Consider the following 21,748-nt stretch of genomic DNA (forward strand, 5'->3'; position numbering starts at 1 on the left):
TTTTCTTCCTATTTCACACTGTCAATTATATCATTAGGATCTTATGTACCATTACAGTTTTTCACACCAGGGAAACTATTCAGTATTTACACACATGTGTCTTATTTATTTCACTTAGGAGTATATCCTCTATATGTATCAATTTTCCTATGAATGACTAATTTATCATTCTTTAGGGCTGAATAGTATTCCATTTTATAGAAAAACCACATCTTTATCCAGTCTCCAATTGATGGGCAAATGGTCTGTTTCCAAGTTTTAGCTATTACAAACTGTGCCACTATAAACATCGGTGCGCATATATCACTGTGATATGATTCTTTTAATTCTTTTGGAAAAATACCCAGCAGAGGGATAGCTGGATCAAATGGAACCTCCAGTCCAAGCTCTTTGAGGTATCTCCATATTGATTTCCATAGTGGTTGCACCAGTCTGCACTCTCACCAACAATGGAGAAGGGTTCTTTTCTCCCCACAACTCTGCCAACATTTGTTATTGGTTGATTTCTTCATAGCAGCCATTCTTTGTAGGGTGAGGTGGCCTTCATGCTTCTTCTTTAGGACCCAAGAACATTTCACCATCTGCACCATTGACAACTTCCCCATGCATGGAACATTCTGTTACATGTACATTAAATTCATTATTTTTCTACGCCTATCTGAAATTCATGGGAAAAAAGTAATGCAACATACAAGCTGATAAGGATTGTAATCTTTGCCCAGACAGTGTCTAAAGTGGACTACAGGAAGTGAATGAGTAACACATAGCCTTGTGCTACATTAATTACCAGCAGCCTGGATGACTAACATATTTCTAACCCATTTGGGGGCAAATCACGGGCTTCCTTCGTATAAGTGCCTTTCCTTGTGCCCCAGCTGGTTTCTTTCAGGGAGTTAGTTGCATATGTGTGCATCCACTGGCAGTTGGCACATTAGCCAGCATCATGGAAAGAAGTCTGAAGAATGTCCTTGTGATCTCCTTTGGTTTCCTTCTCCTCTTCACTGCTTATGGAAGCCTGCAGAATCTACAGGTAAATGTGTACCTTGCCCCCGATCTTAACTTTTGTGTTTCTCTTGGCTTCCAAGATCTTTGTGGTCACTAAAAATAGTAAAAGGAGATTTCTTTTATATCAGTACACTCTAACATTTTGATCTCCCTTCCACATTCTCTAAAGCAGACAATGGTTTTCACTTGCAATCCTATAACATTCAGTCCGTGCTTATGTTCCAACAGGACTGCATACTAGCATTGTTTGTTTGACCCTTGGCAAGAAGAGCAAGTCTTGAGTGGTGGTTTAATAATATGCTCTTCATCTTTGGGTAGTTAAGAGAAAAGAGAAAAATTGCTTTAATTTTATGTTCTAAGATTTTTGATTTGTTGTCATAGCAGAAGTATGAGTTATCAAATCTCACTAGCACTTTTCGATTCCAAGCCTGCTTTAAGCAAAATTGTGAAATTCGATGAAATAATTGGTATTTTGAACTATTTATAGCATTTCTTCCATGGGTCTATGAGCTTAGAACTGGAAGTAAAACATTCAGGGAAGTCCAGGGTCCAGCTGGCAAGCATGGCCATCACTGTCCCCTGCTGCTTTCACTGGCTTAGCATTGTACCCTGGGGCCGAGCTGTCAAATAATGAAACATTTCTAGAGCTCCTGGTGAACAGTAAGTGTAGCCTCACACAGTTTGTGTAAGGACAAGCAGTACGAACCTACTGAATGGATAGTATTGAGCCAGAAAAGCCCACCCAGGGGCTCAGGGTCAAAGGCTCTGTCTTCACTTGCACTCTGCAAGCACGCTGGACCTCCTCCTGAGTCCTGCTTCTGACGAGCCTTGCAGAGCATGAGAGGACAGCAATGGTGATGCTCAAAATCAAGGAAGGTATGCGCAATCTCCTTTCTAATTGTGCAGAGTCTGACATTTGAAGTCCTCACCCTCCCACCCCATGCCTTGTGATGGCATCTGCAAATGTCAGTCTATTCAGAGTACCTGCTTTGTGTGGAGTTCAACTCAGCTCATGCTGAATGTGGTCAGGGAGCAGCCTGTGAGAGGAGATGTGGTCAGGGGGCACCCGCTGGACAGAGGACTCGGCAGGATGTGGACAGCCAGGGATATTTTCCTTCCAGAGCACTTGCACACAGAAGGTCCTCCTGTGACGACATCAGTGGCAGGCAGCACAGCTCCCTGGGCATTGGGGTCTGGCCACAATGGGTTACAAGTCTGAAATCTGGCAGCAGTTTAGCTGACTAACTGAAAATTGGCCCCTGCACTTGGAAGCCAGAGGAAGAGTTTGGCAAGCAGAGCCTTAGAAGCTGCTGATGGCTCCTGCCCAGCTGCAAGAACAGGCGCAGGGCTGCACATAAGTGTGGCAGACAGTCATGGCCCCTGTGGCTCAGCTCCTAGACAGCATGTGGCCAGGAGTTCTCCATGACAGCATCTGGCTGCGCTCCAGCTGCAAGTAGTTGCACTAGGTACCTCCAGCACTGGAAGGACCCAAGGGACAAGGATCAATCTCACCCACTCCCCTGCTGTATCTGTGGTCCCAACCCTAACCTGGCCACATTGTCCAGCTCACTGACTCAGACTACACTGTGCACAAACATGTTTGAACTAGTACAGTGGTTCCTACTACTCAGAATGGGCCAAAGCAAAAATGTCATATGGACAGACGTGATTTCAGGAATGCTGGACCCCAACCCCATCTTAGGAACTGTCTCCACCCCTCACTCAGTTCTCGTACCATTGGCTCCATCCTTATCACCTTCAGGTCCTCTTCCCTCCAAGCCCGGCAACCTTGCAGGAACCCGGGTGTGCTCCTCAGGACCCTGACCTGGCCTGGGTCAGGTCGGCATTTTCACCACAGCAGCACTGTCTTCTCGGCCTCTTTGGCACCAGCTTCCTCTTTGTCATTCATATCTCAGCTTTCTCTAAGTTACATCGGTCTCACGTCCTGATGATGCCCTGGAGAGGAGGTCTGCCCAGCCAAGGGGCGAATGCCACAGCTGGTCCCTTTCTGTCAGCAGCCAGCAGTCTGTGGAGACCAAGATTCAAGGACTGTGTCCCTGGGCATTGCCACCCAGGCCTGGGGCAGACTTTACCTTCAGACAGTACTGAGCGGACATGGGGTGAAGGAGGAGGTCATTACTGCTTGGAACCCTTTGGGGGCTCTCTACAGACTTCCAAATCCACCCAGGTTTAGAAGAAAGGGCTTCCCAGGGCCTAGTGTTGGTGAATTCCCCAGAGCTTCTGGGGGCTCTGTCGGGTGCAGCTGATGATCCGTGCTGTCTCCTACCAAGTGGGATCCTGGCAGGCATGTCCCACACTGCACTCTCCTGCATCCAGTTGATATCCTAGAGGGTCTCACTCCCTCAGTGGGGCTGGTCCTGGTGTCCCTACAAGGCAGTGGCAGCCCAGTGGCAATGGACTGTTAGCTGACTTTGCTGTCAGCTTCTGTAGGTCCATCTGCCCCTCAAAGCGGTGGCTGTGTTACTTCTTTCTGTGTCACTAGTCCTCATCGAGTCTCCAGCGGGAAGTGCCTCGACCTTCCTGCTGACCAGGTGGAAAGGATATCGCATTGCTTATGCAATAGATCTTATGACATCCAACAGGCATGCACGGTCATCTTCATATGCATGTCCTATAGGTAGGCTTGCCTGGTGCTCACCTGCCCAGGTACACAGGCATTCACAGAACTCAGATGGGGACAGTCACACAGAGAAAGGCATTTGCCTTTGAATCTGGTTCCTACTTTGGATACTGACATCTAACTTTCTTTTCTGCAGTTTTCAATCAGAACTGATCATAAATGACAAATGCCTTTTGCTGATTTGCAGCACCCTGTGGTTGGTAAAGAAATTCCTGTGCCACGAGCTTCTCCTTGAGACATGCATAGGAAGGCATCTCGTACCACAGGCCAGGCAGAACTAATTCTCCCATGCCGGGCCCCTGGCAATGTATGTTATCAATAGACATTTCCCGAGAACCCACTCCGGAGGAAAGTGCTTAATTCCCATCTTCTAACAGAATTTGAGGGTTTTATGGGACTAGCCACTTTTGCCTTTGGGTTTAATTAACCAAAAATATTATCGGGTACCTACTTTGATCCAAGCAATGGGAGAGGTTTTTGTTTTAAAGCAGCATGTTTCTTCTGCCTTGGAAGGGCTTGTGATCCGACTGGAGCAGCTGGGTCCTGCTGCCTCACTAACTGGCTGTGTCTGACTGCATGAGACACTTCCTGTCTCCTTCCTCATCTTCCCATAGAGACAAGATGAGCCTCTCAGCCTTCAGAAGACAGTGGGTGCAGAGCTCTTAATTCAGTATCTGGCACACGGTGTGTGCAGTACAGGAGGCTCTCTGATGTAAGCTCCAGTCTCAGCAGAGACCAGGCCCTGAAGGATCTACTTTTTCTCCTGTGGTATCAAACCAGCTCCAGAGCCCCCCAGATTTGTCCCACAACCTATCTATGCAGTACAGAGAACTGAGTACAAGGGGCAAAGAAATAGGGTGGGGTGACAGGAAACTGTTATAGAAACCAGCCCCTCCCTCTTCTGCCTCATCTTCCCTTTTTCTTTCTGTCCCTTCCTCTCTCCTTTCTCCTCTCCCTCCTCCTCATTACAAGGGAAATAGGAAGAAACCATTTCCCTGGGTTCTTTTTATGCAGAAGCCAGACATTGCCCATGTGACTGCTCTTGCCAGTCTGGCTCTGGTGACCTGTTTGAACTTTGGGTCACTACACACCTGAACTATGACAGGCTTTCTACAAAGACAGCATTAAGAAGAAGTGTGTGACTTCACTGCATATCACTGGCAGGAGAAGTGCTACCTGGGGAGGGAAAGAGAGAGAGACAGAGAGAGAGAGCGCTCCCTGGAGCTTCCAGTGGCTCCTCCCTGCTAGTCCCCAGCCAAGCAGATGTCGCCAGAAGCCCAAGGATCTCGTGGCACATACCCCACTGTCCAGCACCCTAAGGGCTGGGGCATCGATCTGAACACTTAGTGGAAGGTGACTGTCCCTGTCCTGTCCACCCTCGGCAGTCCTGATGCAGTATGGCCTGATGCTTGTGATTCAGGACTTGAGGTGGCCTTGAACCTTTGGGACCCCAAGCACCTGACCATGCTCATGCTGGTCCTTTGTCCCACAGTCCCTGTGCCTGTGTTCTGCTCTGATAAGCCGACCTTGTTTCCACAGAGTAGCCTCCACAGCGAGGGTGGCCTAGGGGTGGCGACACTCAGTTCACTCTATGGTGCTGTTCTCCTGTCCTCCATGTTCCTCCCACCCATCTTCATCAAGAGGTTCGGCTGCAAGTGGACCATCATCGGTGCCATGGGCTGCTACGTGGCCTTCTCCCTGGGCAACTTCAAAAGCAGCTGGTATGGCCCTCCCCTGTCCCACCTCCCAGTTTGCTTCCAGTTGCCATGCATCCATCTGAGGCTACTGTTGAATGCTCTCTCCATCCTGCGTTGCCCATGGTTTCCATCACAGGACTGGCATGCAACGTCCTTCCCAGCTTTCTCCCTCTATTCCCACCTTCAATGCTGGCTCCCCACTCTCCCAATTCCCAGGCCTACCTCTTCCTGGAATCTGTCCCAGTCTCAGCTTCCCATGCACACTGGGTCCTTTCATGAGCCCAAGAACCACAGGGAGGGTCTAATTTAGACTGAAAGGTGAGACTCAGGGAGACGAGGAAGGACTTGACTGGTGATCAAACTGATGACCATCGAGGGCAGGACAGAGATGCCCACACCAGACTTCTTTCAGGTACACCCTAGTCCCTACCTCAGTGCTGCTGGGGCTGGGCGCGGCACCACTGTGGTCAGCACAGTGCACCTATCTCACCATCCTGGGGAACTCGCAAGCCAGGAAGGTGGGAGAGCTTGGCAAGAATGTGGTGAACAAGTACTTCGGTGTCTTCTTCTTCATCTTCCAGTCCTCAGGCGTGTGGGGCAACCTCATCTCCTCTCTGGTGTTTCACCAGACTCCTAATAAAGGTAAAGGGAAGAGGGAGAGCAGTGGTTTTGAGGAGAAGCAGGATCTCCATGGTGACCACTAAGAGAGTTTGGACACTGTGTATCCACCCATCTTTACCAAAGGCCCTCGGACTGCCTGTGCTGCAGTTAGGTGGCCTCTTCTCCCCTGGAGACAGCTGGGATCTGAAGACTAGTCTCTTCCATAAGTGTCCCCAGGGGGCAGGGCAATCCTTGCATCAGGATGCTGTGGGCAAGATAAGAACCCTGCAGGGGGACCTGGGTCTGTGGAGTTGCCGCTGTCCCTTTGAGACTGCATGAGAACAGCTGCCTGATCTATCAGTACTGATTTTACCCACTGACTAGGGTTTATGCATGTGTTCAACTCTTAACCCTAACTGAGAGAGCATCTGTTGTTTGATCTCTGCCTTCCTGATCTGACACAGTCTCAGATTTAAAGAGGGTGTGTGTCACACCTGGACCCTTTGGGACTGTGTTGAGGATTTAAACCAGGGTCAGAGGAATCCCTCAGTTCTTAGGGAGACCCTCACAGTGGAAAGGTTAAATTGTTCCTTTCCTTCCTGGCCCTGATTGTGCCTTCCAGGTAAAGCCCTTCCTTTAGGATACTCTGCAGCCAAACCTTTCTACCTTCCTTTGTGCTGGATAGTTTTACTCTATAATGATTCTACTAGGGATGCCACAGGGCTCACACATACTGATCCTGCTTGTCACATCAAACTCTAAATATTCTCTCTCATGATGTCCTTCCTCTCTCCAGGTCTGCAGACATGATACTGACTTACAGGCATTAGTGGTTCCAACTTTATTCTTCCAACAACACATATGGAAACTGGCATTCAATTTTCAGGAGAGGTTTTAAGTCACCTGCCCAAAGCTATAGAACTGTTTTCAGTTGAGTCTAGAAGGTGTTCCTAGCACCTTCTAATATAATGCATTTTTTCTTTCTGACGGATTCTGAAAAGTTGAAAATTCTTAGTTGTGTCAGAAAAGTAGTATAACAAATAGCTAGCATTCAATTCCATGTTTATTCTCCTCTGATTCTTTTCAAAATACTAACTTGTTTCTTATCGCCCCTAAAAGGGCTTAAAGCCAGTCTTCAGCATGTGCCTAAGGGTGAATGTGTGCAGATATACTGGGTCACATTGATTTTTGCAATATCTTCCAGAGGCTTCCCCATCTTTACACCGTTACTTCTGACTTCAGGTGCCCATATCCTATCAGATCCACTGCGTCCCACTTAGTCTGTTTGCTTCTGGCTTCACAGAATTCTTTTCAGAGGATCAGCTCATGTCCTGCGGGGCCAAAGACTGCCTGATGTCTACAGTGGCTGCCAACTACACCACGCAACCTTCCCAGAAGCTGGTCTACACGCTGCTGAGCATCTACACAGGTACATGCCCATAGCTCCCCTTCCTGTGCTGAAGAGGACTGGCTCCCCAGCCCGGAATATGCGCTCTTCATCTCTAGCCCCTGCCTAGCCATAGGGCTGAGCCATCCACAAGTGCTCTCTATGGAAGCTGACACAGTGACCCAGGGCTGTCTAACACAGAGACTTATGACAGCATCGGCATTGTACATCTCTAGAGTCACGGACAGATGCTTTTAAATTATTAAATTACAAATTCTGTTCCTAAGTCATCCCAGCCACACTTCAGGTGCTCAGTGGCTGCCATGGCAGACACTGTCATGTGTCCTGGCCCACAAGAATCCAGGATGTTGGTAGGTTTCCCAAGTGACTGAAAATCCAGTCTCTGAAGTTGTCTTTTTCCCCTAAGAAAAGTATTTGAGTGATTTGGGTCAAAGGAGAATAAGGCCTGTGGCTGCCCATCTTTGGCTGTCACCCAGTATCTGAAGATACAAGCTTTGCAAGTTCATGAAAAGAAGGTGGCCTGAAGGAACTTAACTGTTACAATGATTCTTACTCTTGGAGGTTCATTTTAATGAAAAAATCTATGTCGGAAGTTTCATGCGTGACTTTACTTACATTCATAGATTCACTGCTACTTTAAAGGGGATACATTTAGATTTTTTTCAAAAGTTGTTTCAAAAGGTGTTTAAATGTATTCTTTGTCATTTTTGAGTGTTGGAATTCACAAAGGCTTGGGAATATCCTCCTGAAGAGCGAAGGTCTGAAATCTGTCAAGTTGAATATAATATGCCCAGCTCCATGACAGGAGCAGTCAGGAAGGCTGATGTGTGTGGAGAGTTTTGTTTTCATGATAAAACGTGAGCATTCCCAGAACTCAGGTCCCTGTGCAGTCACTCCAAGTCAGAGGTACTGTGCACGCTTGTAAACAGTCACTTTAGTCTCACAGAGGGCATTGAGCCCTTGCCTGTGCCTCTGAGCAATGGGCTAGGCCCCCTGTGGCCCCCAAAACAAGAGCCACAGAACATTTCACACCTTCAAAAAGCTCAGAGCCCACATATGGAGGCAGAGTGGCATTCAGCTAACTGAGGTGGTTCCTGAGCTCTGGACAGAGGGTCCAGCTGGGGAGGCACAGCAGATGCCAGATGGGGAGAACAGAAAGTAACACATAGCCTAGAAGCCAAGAATGAAAAGAACGTACCTGTCTGTGGCCTGTGCTATTCCTCTAAAACTAGGGTGGGCACTGGGTCCAAATCCTGACCCCTGCTGGCCTTTGTAAATAAACCTTGATTGGAACTCAGCCACATGCATACATTCACACACTGTCTGTGATTCTCACTATAAAGATAACATGGAGCAGTTCCAACCAGACCATACTATGCCAAAGCCTGGATCCATTTCTGGCTGGCCTTCTTTTGCAGAAAGAGTTTGTCTCCCTACCTGTAGAGCACTGTGGCTTTAGTCAGGGAAGTCTCTGGGGCTGCATGGCCAGAAGCGATGGGGCTGGGCCTCACTGCATTGCAAAGAGGATGGGGCTAAAGGAACACTGAGGTCAGGGTGACTCCTCCCTGTCCCCATGGTCACATTCATGGAAATGTGGGAACCACTAGAAAAACACACAGGGTTCAGCACAGATGAGAAGCTGGAGGTCAGAGACACGCTGCCTCCTCACTGTCTCCCTTTTGCTTGTACCTCAGGCCACTCCCTGGGACTTCACACACCACTCTGCCAATGTACAGCGACCGGGCTGCCCCTGGGTTCCTCTTGCTATAGGTTCTCTAGCATCCCAGCTCTGTGTATAATACTAATTCTTGATTCCTGGGGAACCCAGAAGCTTAATTAAGAAAAATTCTGAGGCACAAATAAATCAGACCATGCTGGTATAATATGGGAAAATGTCCTATTCTGATGGTAGCTTCCATGGGTCATCTCATGTGGCTGCTTTTTTAAAAGCAAGGTCATGTTACCATAAAGGAAAAAATCAGAATGGAAGAAATTGAATAGACGGAACCAGAACACCACCACTCTGAAGCACTTTCTCAGGATTTCTGGGTCCTGAACACAGAAATAAGTTTCTTGCAGAATTACTGTCTGCAGAAGAGTGTAGTAGTCATAGGTTGTCAGTCAGTTTGCACCCCTGGAAGGCTCTGCGTGACATGGAACCTGGACATACATGTCACGACAGACAGGTGTGGCTTCTGCAATTTCTCAGAGGCTCCCTCTCCTCTGCTTCCTGTCACAGGGATTGATCCTATTGGGCTGCTCCAAATTTGCAGTTCACGTCCAAAGGGCAAAGGTGAAGAAAGGGCTGTCTGTGCTCAGGGGAGAAAACACATGTATTTCCCATGGGGTCTGCATACAACCAGCTTGTGAGGTTGGTGTGGGAGGCACCGAGCAGTTGGAAATATATACGGTCCCCTTGAGCCTGCACAGTCACTTTTTTGGTTTAGTTGAAGGAAATAAGGGGAAACCTCGAAATGATCACAGCAGGAGATGTTCAAGCCTCCCAGAATTTAGTGAACCTCATTCAAATCCTGCTTTATAATGGCAGAGAGAGAGAGAGAGAGAGAGAGGTTTTGCCAAGAGGGGAAGGGATTCAGGAACACTCAGCCACTTTAACGGTAACACAGCAAGTCTTCCACGATGGTTCCACAGAGGATTCTAGGTCACACGAGATGAAGCGGTGAGAAGAGAGAAAATCAGTCATGTCTTCTTAAAAAATAGAAGTGCATACTGGGATTGAGTGTTTGAAAAGCATCCTGTGCAACTCTGACCAGGGTCAGGAGAAGAGGAAAGGATCCAAACCGTCTAGAGTGAGTCTGTAATGTAACACCTGAAGCCAGGTAGCCACTGCTACCAGAGAGGAGAGAAACATCAGAAATTTAAAGACATCACAAAAAGCACTTAGAAGCTATTGGACAACAAAAAGGCAAAAACTTGTATAAACATTAGTTCTCCATGTAGAGAAGTGAAGGTGAGTCAAATAATAAAGTGTGGATGGTGAAGATGGAGATTCGGTCTTTACATTTTGGAAGTATGCAAGTACAGAACAAGGTGAAATGAATAGATGTATTTGCACAGACAATCCACTTACATGAAAGGGCAAAGTACGCTTTCACGGCTATCTCTTAGCCACCCTGCTCTCCCCCAGACTATGTGTGCCTGTTGTGTCTTCAGCATGCCTGATGTACCTATAGACAAGCCTCTACACCCCACCTTGTCAACTGCAAAAGGTGGCACCTTGTTGATCTTTCTCGTTTTATTACTTGTTTTGAGGGAGGGGTTTTACCATCTTAGGATATAAAGGACTTTGTATTGTTTTCTTTTGTTTTTATTTTCTTCAAGTGTACAGTATTCTCTTGCTGCTGAGAACTATGCAACTGAGATATACCAGTTCCTACGGAAGGACCCTTAGACAAATAGTTCTGGGATAAATAAAAAATATAGCAAATGGTTCGTGCATGAAACTCATTATCAAAAGAAAAATAGAAGGAAGAATGGGGGGAAAAGGAAAAAGAAAAGGGAAGGAAAGGAAAAGAAAAAGCTAGAACAGCTGCCTATTGGTAGAAATTGCATCGAAGAATAGGATAAGAGACCCAGAGCCAGTGGCCAAGGACACTGAGCACCTTTGGGGTCTCTTGTGCCAATGAAGGCAGCACTGACCTGCTATAGCCCGTGAGAACCTAGAAGTCTGAGTTACTGGCAGAACACATGTAGGGTCAATGACTGGGACTTGCTATTTGAGGTCAAAAGCTGCAGCTAGGCATGGTGGATCTTACATCATCTTAGTCTGGGATGAGTAAGGGGCAAATCAGTGAGGCCCCTGCTACCCTGGGTCCTGCTACTTCAGCTGGAGCCTCTGCCTCTGTGTTCCCTGCAGGGAGTGGTGTGCTGGCGATCCTGCTTATAGCCATTTTCCTTGAGCCCATAGAAGATAACCTGCCAAACAGGGAAGGGGAGGAGAAGTCACCGCCATTCCGGTCCACACTATTATCAACCTTCATGCTGCTCAGAGACAAACGTTTGCATCTCTTGAATCTGCTGCCACTATACAATGGATTGCAACAAGGATTCATGTCTGGTGAATACACAAGGGTAGGAGAGAAGCAAAAATCAGTGGCTTATCCAATATACCATATGGTTTCTGTACTACCTCACTTCACACCTTTAGGAACCACCAGGTGTCTGGAGACTACCTGTGTACCTCCTGCCTAGCTGGTGGGAGGCTCCTGGTTCCCAGCCTATACAATGGTTGAGTCTGTAATTTAAGATGTCAGCTCCCCAGTGTCTTCTACCTCTCAGGACTTCTCATGTCATAGTTGGTGGCTTCTTCCTAGGAGACAGTCCAGCTAGGAATGGCACAGCTATCACTGGTTCATGCTTGTGACACTCACTGTGTCCTGCAGACCTGTTTCTCCTTGCATTCTTATTTCAGATAAAAACACAGGGGACACCAAAACCAAGGGTGACATTGACATTCCTTTCTACTCTACTTTTCAAATTACATGTTACAGTCTAAGTATCTATGACAGTTCCAGGCATCAGCTCCCTATCCACTCTGACATCTCCCCTGATAGCTGCCTTGCCCATGTACTTCATGGCCTAATTGTTATAGCGATCATCTGTCTTTTGGCTGGCAAGTGTGAACTCATGGGAATTTGATGGCCACTACTTCAGGGATCACACAACCAGAACTCCATGGCCAGCTTCCATCACAGGGCTGTCCCTGGCCTCTGTCTCCCCAGCTCATGGCCTAGGTAACATCTGTTCAAAGGACCCTTCCTGCTATGGATCCCTGGCCTGGAGGACTCAGCCCTCTGTCAGAGTTAAGATCCTTGCTGACAGCTCCCAACAGACATGAGACAGCTTTGGGGCAGCCACAGAACAGGTCTAAGCTGGGCAAACCACTTGTGTCCCCCTGGCTCTGGGTTTTGCTCCCTCCCTCCCTTTCAGAGGAAACTTCCTGCTCCTCCCACCCACTGCCAGATAGAGCCACCCATTTAGCACAGAAAAAGATAGGCTGCCCAGTTCAATTCAAATTGCAGATCAACCACAAGTATTTCAGCAAGTGTTCCCTGTGCCGTATTTGGGTGTCTTGTATTTTATCTGGCAATGACACTCCAAGGACAGTATTGACAGGGTCTTGAGGAGTGAATGCTGATGATCAAGAAGTCTAAGAGCAATTTTGGATACCTCCTTCCATCAGACAGGCCTTGGGACTCCTGCCACAGCCAGCTGTCCAGACCTGATCAGTTTCCTGCCCCTCACCCTTATTCTGGGATCTACCAGGTAGCAGGAATCTGCCACTGAGACTTCTGGGGACTTCTGTGGCTGTTGGGGTGCATTGTGTGGTTTATTGTCTCTATGACAGAGACCCCTCATTCTAAGTCCATTTCTTTTAACTGTCTTTAGTCCTAGGAAAGCCATTAAGAACACACCCTTTCAGCTTGAAGGCATGTCCAACTGAATTGAGTGAAGAGAAATTGCCTTGGGCTTCATCTAAAATATACAATCTAGTTAACGTATAGCAACAGACCTTTCTTTCTTTGTGTGTCGTACTGGGCATTGAACCCAGGGCCTCTGAACCGAGATACCTCCCAATTCCTTTTTATTTTTTGAAACAGAGTCTCACCAAGTTGCTATATTGCCCAAGCTGGACTGGAACTTGTGGTTCCCCTGCCTCACCCTCCCAGAGTGCTGAGATTACACATGAGCACATTTTTTATTATGACACAGGTGCACCAAACCCATCTGTGTCATACTAGAATATAGTGCACATATCACAACATATGGCAAAGAATACGTGGAGAGCTTTGTCCAGGTATCTGACCAAACAGTGTCATTCTGTTCTGACCCCAGAGAGGGTTTCTTTGCAAATGTCACCATTGCTGCCCTGTGCTGGGAGATGCAGGGCTGGACAAAGGCTGTAGGCCAGATGATGGGTCAGCTGTCACCGAACAGCAGCTTCAGACTTGATCCCCGGCGAGGATAGCTGTACCACTAACCTGCTCCATGCTTCTCCCCAGTCCTATGCCACCTGCGCCCTGGGAATCCACTTTGTGGGCTACGTGATGATCTGCTTCTCAGCTGCCTCCTCACTGTGCTCCCTGCTATATGGAAAGATCTCCCAGTACACTGGCCGGGCCGTGCTCTATGTGCTGGGTAGGTAGGTGGTGCCTACTAGGTTGACAGAAGCCTGCTGTCAGAAGGCAGCAGGGCCCAGACGAGGTGCCAGAGGCCTTGCCAGTTAACTCTCCGGGGACCGGGGCGGTGGGAGGAGAGGAGGAGTGAGGAGTTTGCTGGCCACACACATATCTGTGCCTACTTACAGATAAAAGCCAGAGCTTCGCCTGAGTCAACCTCTCTTAGGGCACCCAAAGGGAACCATCCTTATCTGAGCAGAAAGTGAATAAGCAAAAGATGGCTGCTCCAACTTGGGGGCTGGGACACTGGCCATTGCAGGCAGTGACTGTCGCTGCTCACTGTCTCGCTTCCTCCTTCTGGTGCAGGAGCAGTGATACACGTCTCCTGCATGGTCACCCTCCTGCTGTGGCAGCCACACCCTGCCCAGATGGCCGTGTTCTTCATCCTCCCCGGCCTGTGGGGTGTGTCAGATGCTGTGTGGCAGACACAGAACTGCGGTGAGTGCCCAGCACAGGAGGGGCTGGGGCTGGGGAGCAGGCAGCCAGCAGTGTGAATGCCAGGCCCTGCCCCACCAAGCTGCTCTCAGGGGCTGAGGTACAGAAGCAGGACGTGGGCAGATCAAGAGCTGCCTAGGAAGTGTTTGCTCCAAGGGATCATTTGGGTCCCTGATCCAGAGGGGCAGTGTGTTCCCAGGGCCCCAAACTGGGCAAGACTATCTGAATTCATTCATCCATCAAGAGGACATGAAAAGCCCATAAAGATGGAAAAATGAGCTTATTCACAATCTGGCCAAATTGGGGGAGGGGAGCTACCCCATCTCCCTGGAGTGCTCAACTCACAGGAGGGTGGAAAAAAAGCCAGGAAATGTGCAGTGTAGATTCAGCCCGGTCTGGCCCACCATTCAGAGGGCCCGAGAAAGGTTGAAAATCTATTCCTCTTGGCACCTTGAGGGGTCAGGGCTGAATGACAGCCTCACTCCTCATAGGAGAAAGCCAAAGAAACTGACCAGCTCTAAAAATCTTAATCTTTAAAGGTCCATTTCAACTCTTGTTTTCAAGTTTGGGATGAGGGTGTCTGCAGCATGGGGTGGAGGAGGAGTGGGATTCACAGAGAGGACCAGGAGGCAGGGAGTCCTGTGTCCTCTCGGACATGAAATCACTGGAGAGGGTGAAGGGACACGGGGTGAGGGCACCATGGGAACAAAGCTCATTGCTCCTGGCACTGGGGTAGGACAGTTAGATTCCAAAGTGGAGGTGGCAAAGCCAGGCACAGCCCATGACTGAGCTGCCCAGAGGGAGTGGACCCCTTGAGCTGAATTCAGGGAATCTGTTAGCCCAGAGGAAGTTAAAATCACCATTGTCGGAGTCCCATGCTAGAATTGGCACCCCCTGAGGTGGCACCAAGAAGGCCAGAGAGACTAGCAGTAAGGGGTACGATCTGGCTAGAGAACAGGAAGGGGGCATGTAAGAAGCCCTGTCATTCCTAGACCCGCAGAACCCACCACTAGGAGCAGGATGGAGAGGGGTGGTGACAGCGCAATGCCTTGTGGTGGCTGCTTGACTGTTGTCTACTGTGACAGTAGCTCAGTGCCTTGAAGGAGGCACTGGGGGAGGAGGGAGTAGGCATCACGTGTGTGACATCTTTTGGAGTACATGTAACGGGGATGTGCATGTGGATAGCAGTTGAAAGAGACAGGAAATCTCATAGATCCTATTAGACCCCAAAGGTGTCTGTCTGAGGACTAGGCAGGTAAATGCTCTACAGCTGACAGGTCTTTGTGGGACGGGGCTGACAGTGTCCTTGGGCTTTCAGAGACCCCCTTGGGTTGTCTGTAGATCAGAAGAGACCCTCTTCCCTGAAACAGAACCACTGTATCTTTACCCAGGAAACACTTAGTGATTAGAAATTGAATAAAGCCGAGCGTGGTGGTGCTTGCCTGTAATCCCAGCACTCGGGAGGCTGAGGCAGGAGGATCGCTGTGCGTTTAAGACCAGCCTAGGCTATATAGTGAGTTCCAGGTCAGTCTCAACTACATAGTGAGACCCTGTCTCAAAAAAAAAAAAAAAAACCCAAAAAAGAAATTGAATAAAGAAAATCCACAAACTAGACAAATGATAGTATCCCAAAGAATGGGTGGCTTTATTGCTTCCCCTACGCTTGAGTATAAAAAAGCACATATTAGCTTATAGATCATGAACTAAATTCTCCAGGAATTGCTTACAATCCTAATGTGCTGCATATTTATAGAACAGTTGAAAACAATACCTTTAAGATTTAAGAGGTTTGGGTTTTATAATCTTTTCTATCACCTCAATAGTGCAGGTGGCTTTAGTGAAGCCTGGCCCAAAATCATGAGTGTGTGTTTGGGTTGGTGCTATAATCTGCTTTATTGGGATCCAGGTTGATGGCCTGGAATGAGTAGACTGGACCTATTTATAGGCTGGGCTGCAATTCTGCTTAATGGAACACATATTGCTTCAGTAGGAGAAATAACCAGACACTCACTTTAGCTTTTCTCAGCAATCCAGAATTATAAACTACCCATACAACATGTCACCTAGGAATCATAGGCACTTTACCCAGTTGAATCAGAGAAGATTTATTTCAACAACCCAAGGAAGTCTGAGGTATCCAGTATTTTGGCCAATGTTCCAAATCCTTGTGGCACCCCACAACCTGTGATATAAACTGAATTCTCAGAACCCATTTGAAATATCTAAAGTATTTATAAAAGGAAAGGAACTCAGGTAAATGGCCCCATAATGCCTCATACAATAGTTGTCCAGATATTTAAAATGATTGAAAAAAAAATTGGGGGGAGCAGGGATTTAGCTCAGTGGTTCTGCTGCCTGCCTTACAAACACAAGGACCCAAGTTCGATCCTTGGTACCAAAAAAAAAAAAAAAAGTTTTCTTTCTCCCCGAGATATGAATAATTGCTTTAAATCTCTCTTTCTTTATGTGGGCATAAAATATTCTAAAGGAAAGAAAGCCTTTGTCAACAGTGTTACCTCAGGTTCAATAAAAACAAGAATATTCAAGCCTGAAGAAGGACTTCAACAAAGAATCCCTTGAATAAGGAATGAGGGATGCTAATTTAAAAAGAAATTCTTCCTTTTCTTTTGTACAGGTACAAGTAAATGTTTTTTTCAAAGATTGGAGAACAAGAGTAGGCAAAAATAGTGATTTTCATACATCTGAGACTCTTTTGGAGTAGCTGCCGTCTTAATGAAAGTGAGGTCGAATTCCCCAGGCTGGCTCTACTGCTCCCTTAAAATTCACACCCTGCACTCTGGCACTTAGTAAGGTTTCTATGCTGTATTAAAAAAAAAAAAAACTGGAAATTTTGTATATCTTTGGCCATATCTCAAAAAGTCCTCTTTCATTTTCATCTTTTTAAATAGCAAGTTGGATCTCTAGTCCTCAGCTATGTGTCAAACAGTGTATGAAAAGCCAATGACCTTGGTGGTAAAAGAATTTACCAGCAGTCAAGGACTCTAGAGGAGACAAGACTTTATTCAGATCAGAGGACACTGTCAGGAGCGACTGTCAGAGAATTTCTGAGAGAAGAACAGTACTGTTAGGGTGGGAGATTTGTATCTGCATAAAGGCTACATGGAAAGAGGGGTCTGAGCCATAGATCCAGGCATCTCAAATTCTTCTTCCAAGAAGGCTGTTTCTGCTGACCCTTTTGGAACACCTTTACTGTTTCCAAAGTTGTGCACTAAAGTTGCAAACTGCCAAGGCCTCTCTCTTGGGCTTCACAAAAGGCCCTTCAGACTTAGAAAAGGCTATCTGTATGCTTTAACTCTTTGGAAAAATATGGGCCAGTAGCTCATTGGAAGGGAAGAACAGTTTGTGTATCTATTATCTTGTGCTGTTGGCAATCAGCTTTAGTGCGGTTCCTCATGACTTCCAGCATCTGCTGGGCAGGACTGTGTCATGTCACCAGAGAAATTTGAATGCTAAGAATGTCAAACCTTTGCCACAGCACCCATTTCTCCCTGAGTGCACATTCTTCTTTCAGGGAACAGGTGACCACATACTTTCCTGCTTAAGAGAGCTGAAAAATCTTGGAGTAGAGTGACCCTCCCTTTCAGTGACCACCCTTGATGTGAAAGCAGGGTGTCATGACTGCACACACGCCCCTCCCTCCTGGGGCAAGGCTGTGATGTCACTGCTCCCATGCTCCCCTTCCCTAGGTCTCTGCAGCGGGAGATCTGTGAAGATTCATCTGTGCTCATCTGTTCATTCACTCCTCAGCTCACGGAGGAGGGGCACGGTTGCCACGGCAACCCTCACACACCAATGTGCTGCAGTTAAGATTGAGAATGTCTGGTCTAAAAATAGCCCTACCCTGTGAGCTGCTGAAGGGCCTGCGTCAGACTCATAAGCACAGAAAGTCTGACCTCCCCTGGGTGCCCCTTTGCTTAGCCCATTTTCCTCAGCCAGATCTGCCAGCCGGCTGCTCCAATTGTCCTTATTCAAGGGCTAGAGTCAGTCACTTTGACCCCATGTTGCCTGGCAGGATGAGGCAGGTGGGGGAGACTGACAGCAATGCTGTTTTCTTTTTAAATAGCATTTTAGTTTGGAATAATAGATTTATTAAAAATTTCAGGGACAGTGATGCCCTTGCTCTGTCCCCCAACACCAAGAGTTTTATACAAGTAGGGACCTCTGAGGTGGAGGAGTTTCTGCAGAGGCAGCTCAGGGGTCAAGGTTGGTCTTGGTGAGGAGAGGAGGTGTGGCGGGAGAAGGAGCCAGCTGTGGCTGCACAGGGACCAGGGATGCTGGGGAAGTTTTTTGGGAATTGGTAAGCACTTTGCTAGAGCCAGCTGCACCTGCTACTCTATTAAGTCACGGAGATGGGATTCTTGAAGCCTTTACTCAGGTCTATCAAAAATGTTGCCACCCAGCAACAAAAAGCAAAAAGTGATTTATTTTCATCTAGATGCATTTATCAGACTGTATGAGTTCACTAAAGCTGCCAAACACATACTACAGCCTGGATAAATTAAACAACATGTACTTTCTCACAGTCTGGAGGCTGACAGTCTGAAATCAAGGTGCTGACAGGATTAACTTGTTCTGAGACACTCTCCTTGGCTTTCAGATAACCATCTTCCCCTGTGTCTCACCCAGTCCTCCCTTTGTGAGTCCTCATCCTCTCTGCATGTGAGGATACCACTCATATCTCATTGGGGCCATGTTTAATTTAAGGACCTCTCAAAGAACCTTTCTCCAAATACAGGACATACTGAGCTACCGGGGTCAGGATTTTACTGGGGGAACCAGAAGATAGGGCAAGGGAGTGGTGGTAGGAGTCAGTTTATCATACAGCCTCAGGTCACTTCTCTCCCAGATTTTCAGACAACCACCTGAGAGGTCTTTAATTAATCTGTCCTTTAATAGCAATTTAATAAAGTCCAGGCCTACAAGCCAGTTTAAGCAGTACCAGTCCTGTAAGACTAGTTTAATCAGTACCAATCTCATAAGGCTAGGTTAATCAGTACCAGTCCTACCAGTCCTGTGAGGCCAGTTTAATTAGTACTAGTCCTGTAAGACTAGTTTAATCAGTACCTGTCATGGCTTGTATCTAGATGTTGCCACAAAGCCTCACGTGCTTCTAGGTGGGGCTTTTTGGAGGTGTCTGGATCTAGGGTGTGTGCATGTAGATTAAGGGTTTGTGGATATGGATTAAGGGTGTGATGCACTGATTGGTTTAGCATAGTTCTAGGTGTGGACTATTGGAAGGACCACCCTGGGTGTGGGTGGCACCACCCAAAAGGCTTATAGCCTGGATGGGATAAAGGGAAAGAGAGATTTGCTGCTGCTGCTGCTGCTGCTGCTGCTGCTGCTGCTGTTTGGTGCTTGCTGCTTCCTAACTGCCCTGCTTGGACTATTTCTCCTCTGCCATGTCCCTCTGCCATGCCATTCTGCCTTTGAGACAGCTGACTATAGATTGAAACCTTAACAAACCATAAGCCGAAATGAATTTTTCCTCCTTTAACTTGTGTTGGTGTGCTGGTTTGTCTTAGCGACAAGAACGGTAACTAAGACAGTACCAATCCTGTTAGAACAATTTAATCAGTCCTAGTCCTATAAAGATACTTTAACCACCACTAGTCCTATAAGGACAATTTAATAAATACCAAATCCTTCCCAAGTCAAAGGTAGGAGGCCTTTGAACGTTGATACCTAGCTTGGTTGAACTCTTCTGCTCTTAAGACCTCAGATGACCTTCAAAATATGCACAATTACTATGTGTCAGTGAAGAATGAAACTATTTTTAAAACTGAAACTAAAAAATTTAAAAACACTAAAAAAAAAATGTCCCAGAATAAGAATGAAAGTACCAAGCACCAGCAATAGCCTGGCCCCATGGCCATCTGAACAAAGATTTTGGTCACTGACCTGATAAACCCCTGTACATGTCTCTGTGATATCCCCTAAATGGAAAAATAAGTGTCTCTAACTATTGCTCTCTCATGTCTTTGTTCATGGCGCTGGAGAGTGGCCATGTTCCATCTTATGCAAGCTGCGTCTCTTTGTTTCCTTAATCTGCACAGGCAGAGGTTCCTTTGCTAAATCTCATTTCTGCCCTGATAATGGTGCTTTCCTGCCAGAGGATGGCGCATGATTGCTGTCATCTGAAACATGAAATAACTCTGTGCTTTTTCCAGTTCTGGGATGGAACCCAGGGCATTCACACTGCGCTACAGCCCCATTAAAAATTTTTGTTTTTGTTCTGAGACAGTCTCTCTCTAAATTGCACAGATTGGGCTCAAACTTGCATTTCTTCTACCTTAACTTCCGAGTACTGGGTTTACAGGCATGTGCCACCATGCCTGGTTTAATGCTATGCTTTTTACAGAGAAAAATGAGTTGGTTTTGTTTTGAAAAAGAAACAGTGGCAAAGTTCCGCTATGTTCAGCAATAACAATTTAGCAGGTCGTACTTGAGGTTTTGCGTGACAGTCTCCGCTCCGTCTCTCCTTTGCAGTGCTGTATGGTGTTCTGTTTGAAAAGGACAAGGAAGCAGCCTTTGCCAACTACCGCCTCTGGGAAGCCCTGGGGTTTGTCATCGCCTTTGGGTGCAGCACGTTTCTATGTGTCAGCACCAAGCTCTACATTCTGGCAGGAGTCCTGACGCTGGCCATGGCGGCTTACGGGACTGTGGAGTACATGGAATCCAGGAGCCTCACCCAGCTCTCTGCTGCAGGAGGCCGAAGTCAAGCAGATGAAGGGGAAACTCAAACACAAATGTGAAAGAAACCCAGGGTGTGTCCAAGGATCCTCAGAAAGTGTTAGCAAAGGGGTTTTATTTGAAGATGTGTCAGGTATATGCTTGATTCTTCACAGCTATGTCAGCAAGTCATTTTACTTTACATTTTATGTAACTTTTTTTCTACTTCAATTAATTTTCAGTGACTATAGAGATCTAGAGTATACATAAAAGTTTCAGTTAATTTAATTTCAGATGTGAAAGAAACACATTAAAACATAGACTTACCTTGTTGTTGCTGGGTTTTTTTTATTTTTTGTTTTTAATTTAAAATAATCTGTACAGTACTCCATAGACTCTGTGTGTGTGTGTGTGTGTGTGTGTGTGTGTGTGTGTGTGTGGTACTGGGGATTAAACTCAGGACACTGAGCTTGCAAGGCAGGCAGGGCACCACTGAGCTAGATCAGTAAAGCTTCAAGCTTCTAACACTGTAAATTTTATGAACGGATCTACACAAGCAAGTGAATGTAACAAAGTCACAGAGTATCAAGGCCAGAATGGAGACTCCTGAAACTTACAGAGGGTGTGTTTCTAAGGAAATGCAATTATCTTGCAGACTTGCTTTGTAGACAAATCCTGTTATCCTAAAAAAGTACATAGACCAAATACATACATATCATCAAGTATCTGCGCCTGGTGATGCTCATCTATGATCCCAGCACTGAGGGAGGCTGAATCAGGAGGACTGCAATCTTGAGCCCAGCTGGGGTAACTCAGTGAATTAGTGACACCTTGTCTAAAAAAAAAAAAAATTGAAGACATAGATCAGTGAGAAGATCCTGAGCTCAATCAAAAAAAAAATTATTAAGCAACTAAGTAATTTAGCATTTGTTAGATCTCAGAAGTTATCAAGAATGATTTCATTTATAATACATTCCATATTCCATCACAATGAAAAAGTTGGCCATACACCACATGTCACATGCCCACTCAAAGTTAAAGGAGGGAAGGTTTATTTTAGCTCACAGTTTGT

At 46.7% G+C, this 21,748-nt stretch overlaps 1 protein-coding gene across 3 annotated transcripts; it reads left to right on the plus strand.

Moving 5' to 3' along the window:
- Positions 1–862: 862 nt before the first annotated feature.
- On the plus strand, positions 863–20,820 carry Unc93a (unc-93 homolog A). Of its 3 annotated transcripts, none has more exons than XM_010610561.2 (8): positions 863–1,030; positions 5,186–5,367; positions 5,756–5,985; positions 7,247–7,372; positions 11,229–11,443; positions 13,375–13,510; positions 13,858–13,989; positions 20,494–20,820. In XM_010610561.2, exons 1-8 carry the CDS (start codon positions 944–946, stop codon positions 20,757–20,759), a joined length of 1,374 nt encoding a protein of 457 aa, XP_010608863.1. In that variant the 5' UTR covers positions 863–943; the 3' UTR covers positions 20,760–20,820. The 3 variants fall into 3 exon arrangements, with proteins under 3 accessions (XP_010608863.1, XP_010608865.1, XP_010608864.1); XM_010610563.3 differs by having other exon boundaries at positions 13,375–13,514; positions 20,494–20,588; XM_010610562.1 differs by lacking the exon at positions 863–1,030 and adding an exon at positions 1,774–1,881.
- The last annotated feature ends 928 nt before the right edge of the window (positions 20,821–21,748 follow it).

The sequence above is a fragment of the Fukomys damarensis genome, unplaced genomic scaffold (genome assembly GCF_012274545.1).
Source record: "Fukomys damarensis isolate Sample0158 unplaced genomic scaffold, DMR_v1.0_HiC HiC_scaffold_14, whole genome shotgun sequence".
Lineage (NCBI taxonomy): Eukaryota > Metazoa > Chordata > Mammalia > Rodentia > Bathyergidae > Fukomys > Fukomys damarensis.

What these genes read in the sequence shown, in the direction of transcription:
- Unc93a (XM_010610561.2), top strand. Translation starts at nt 944, where the DNA reads ATGGAAAGAAGTCTGAAGAATGTCCTTGTGATCTCCTTTGGTTTCCTT. An exon ending in GGCAACTTCAAAAGCAGCTG is followed by an intron (nt 5,368 to 5,755) that starts GTATGGCCCTCC and finishes GACTTCTTTCAG; the next exon opens with GTACACCCTAGTCCCTACCT. An exon ending in GTGGCAGACACAGAACTGCG is followed by an intron (nt 13,990 to 20,493) that starts GTGAGTGCCCAG and finishes TCTCCTTTGCAG; the next exon opens with TGCTGTATGGTGTTCTGTTT.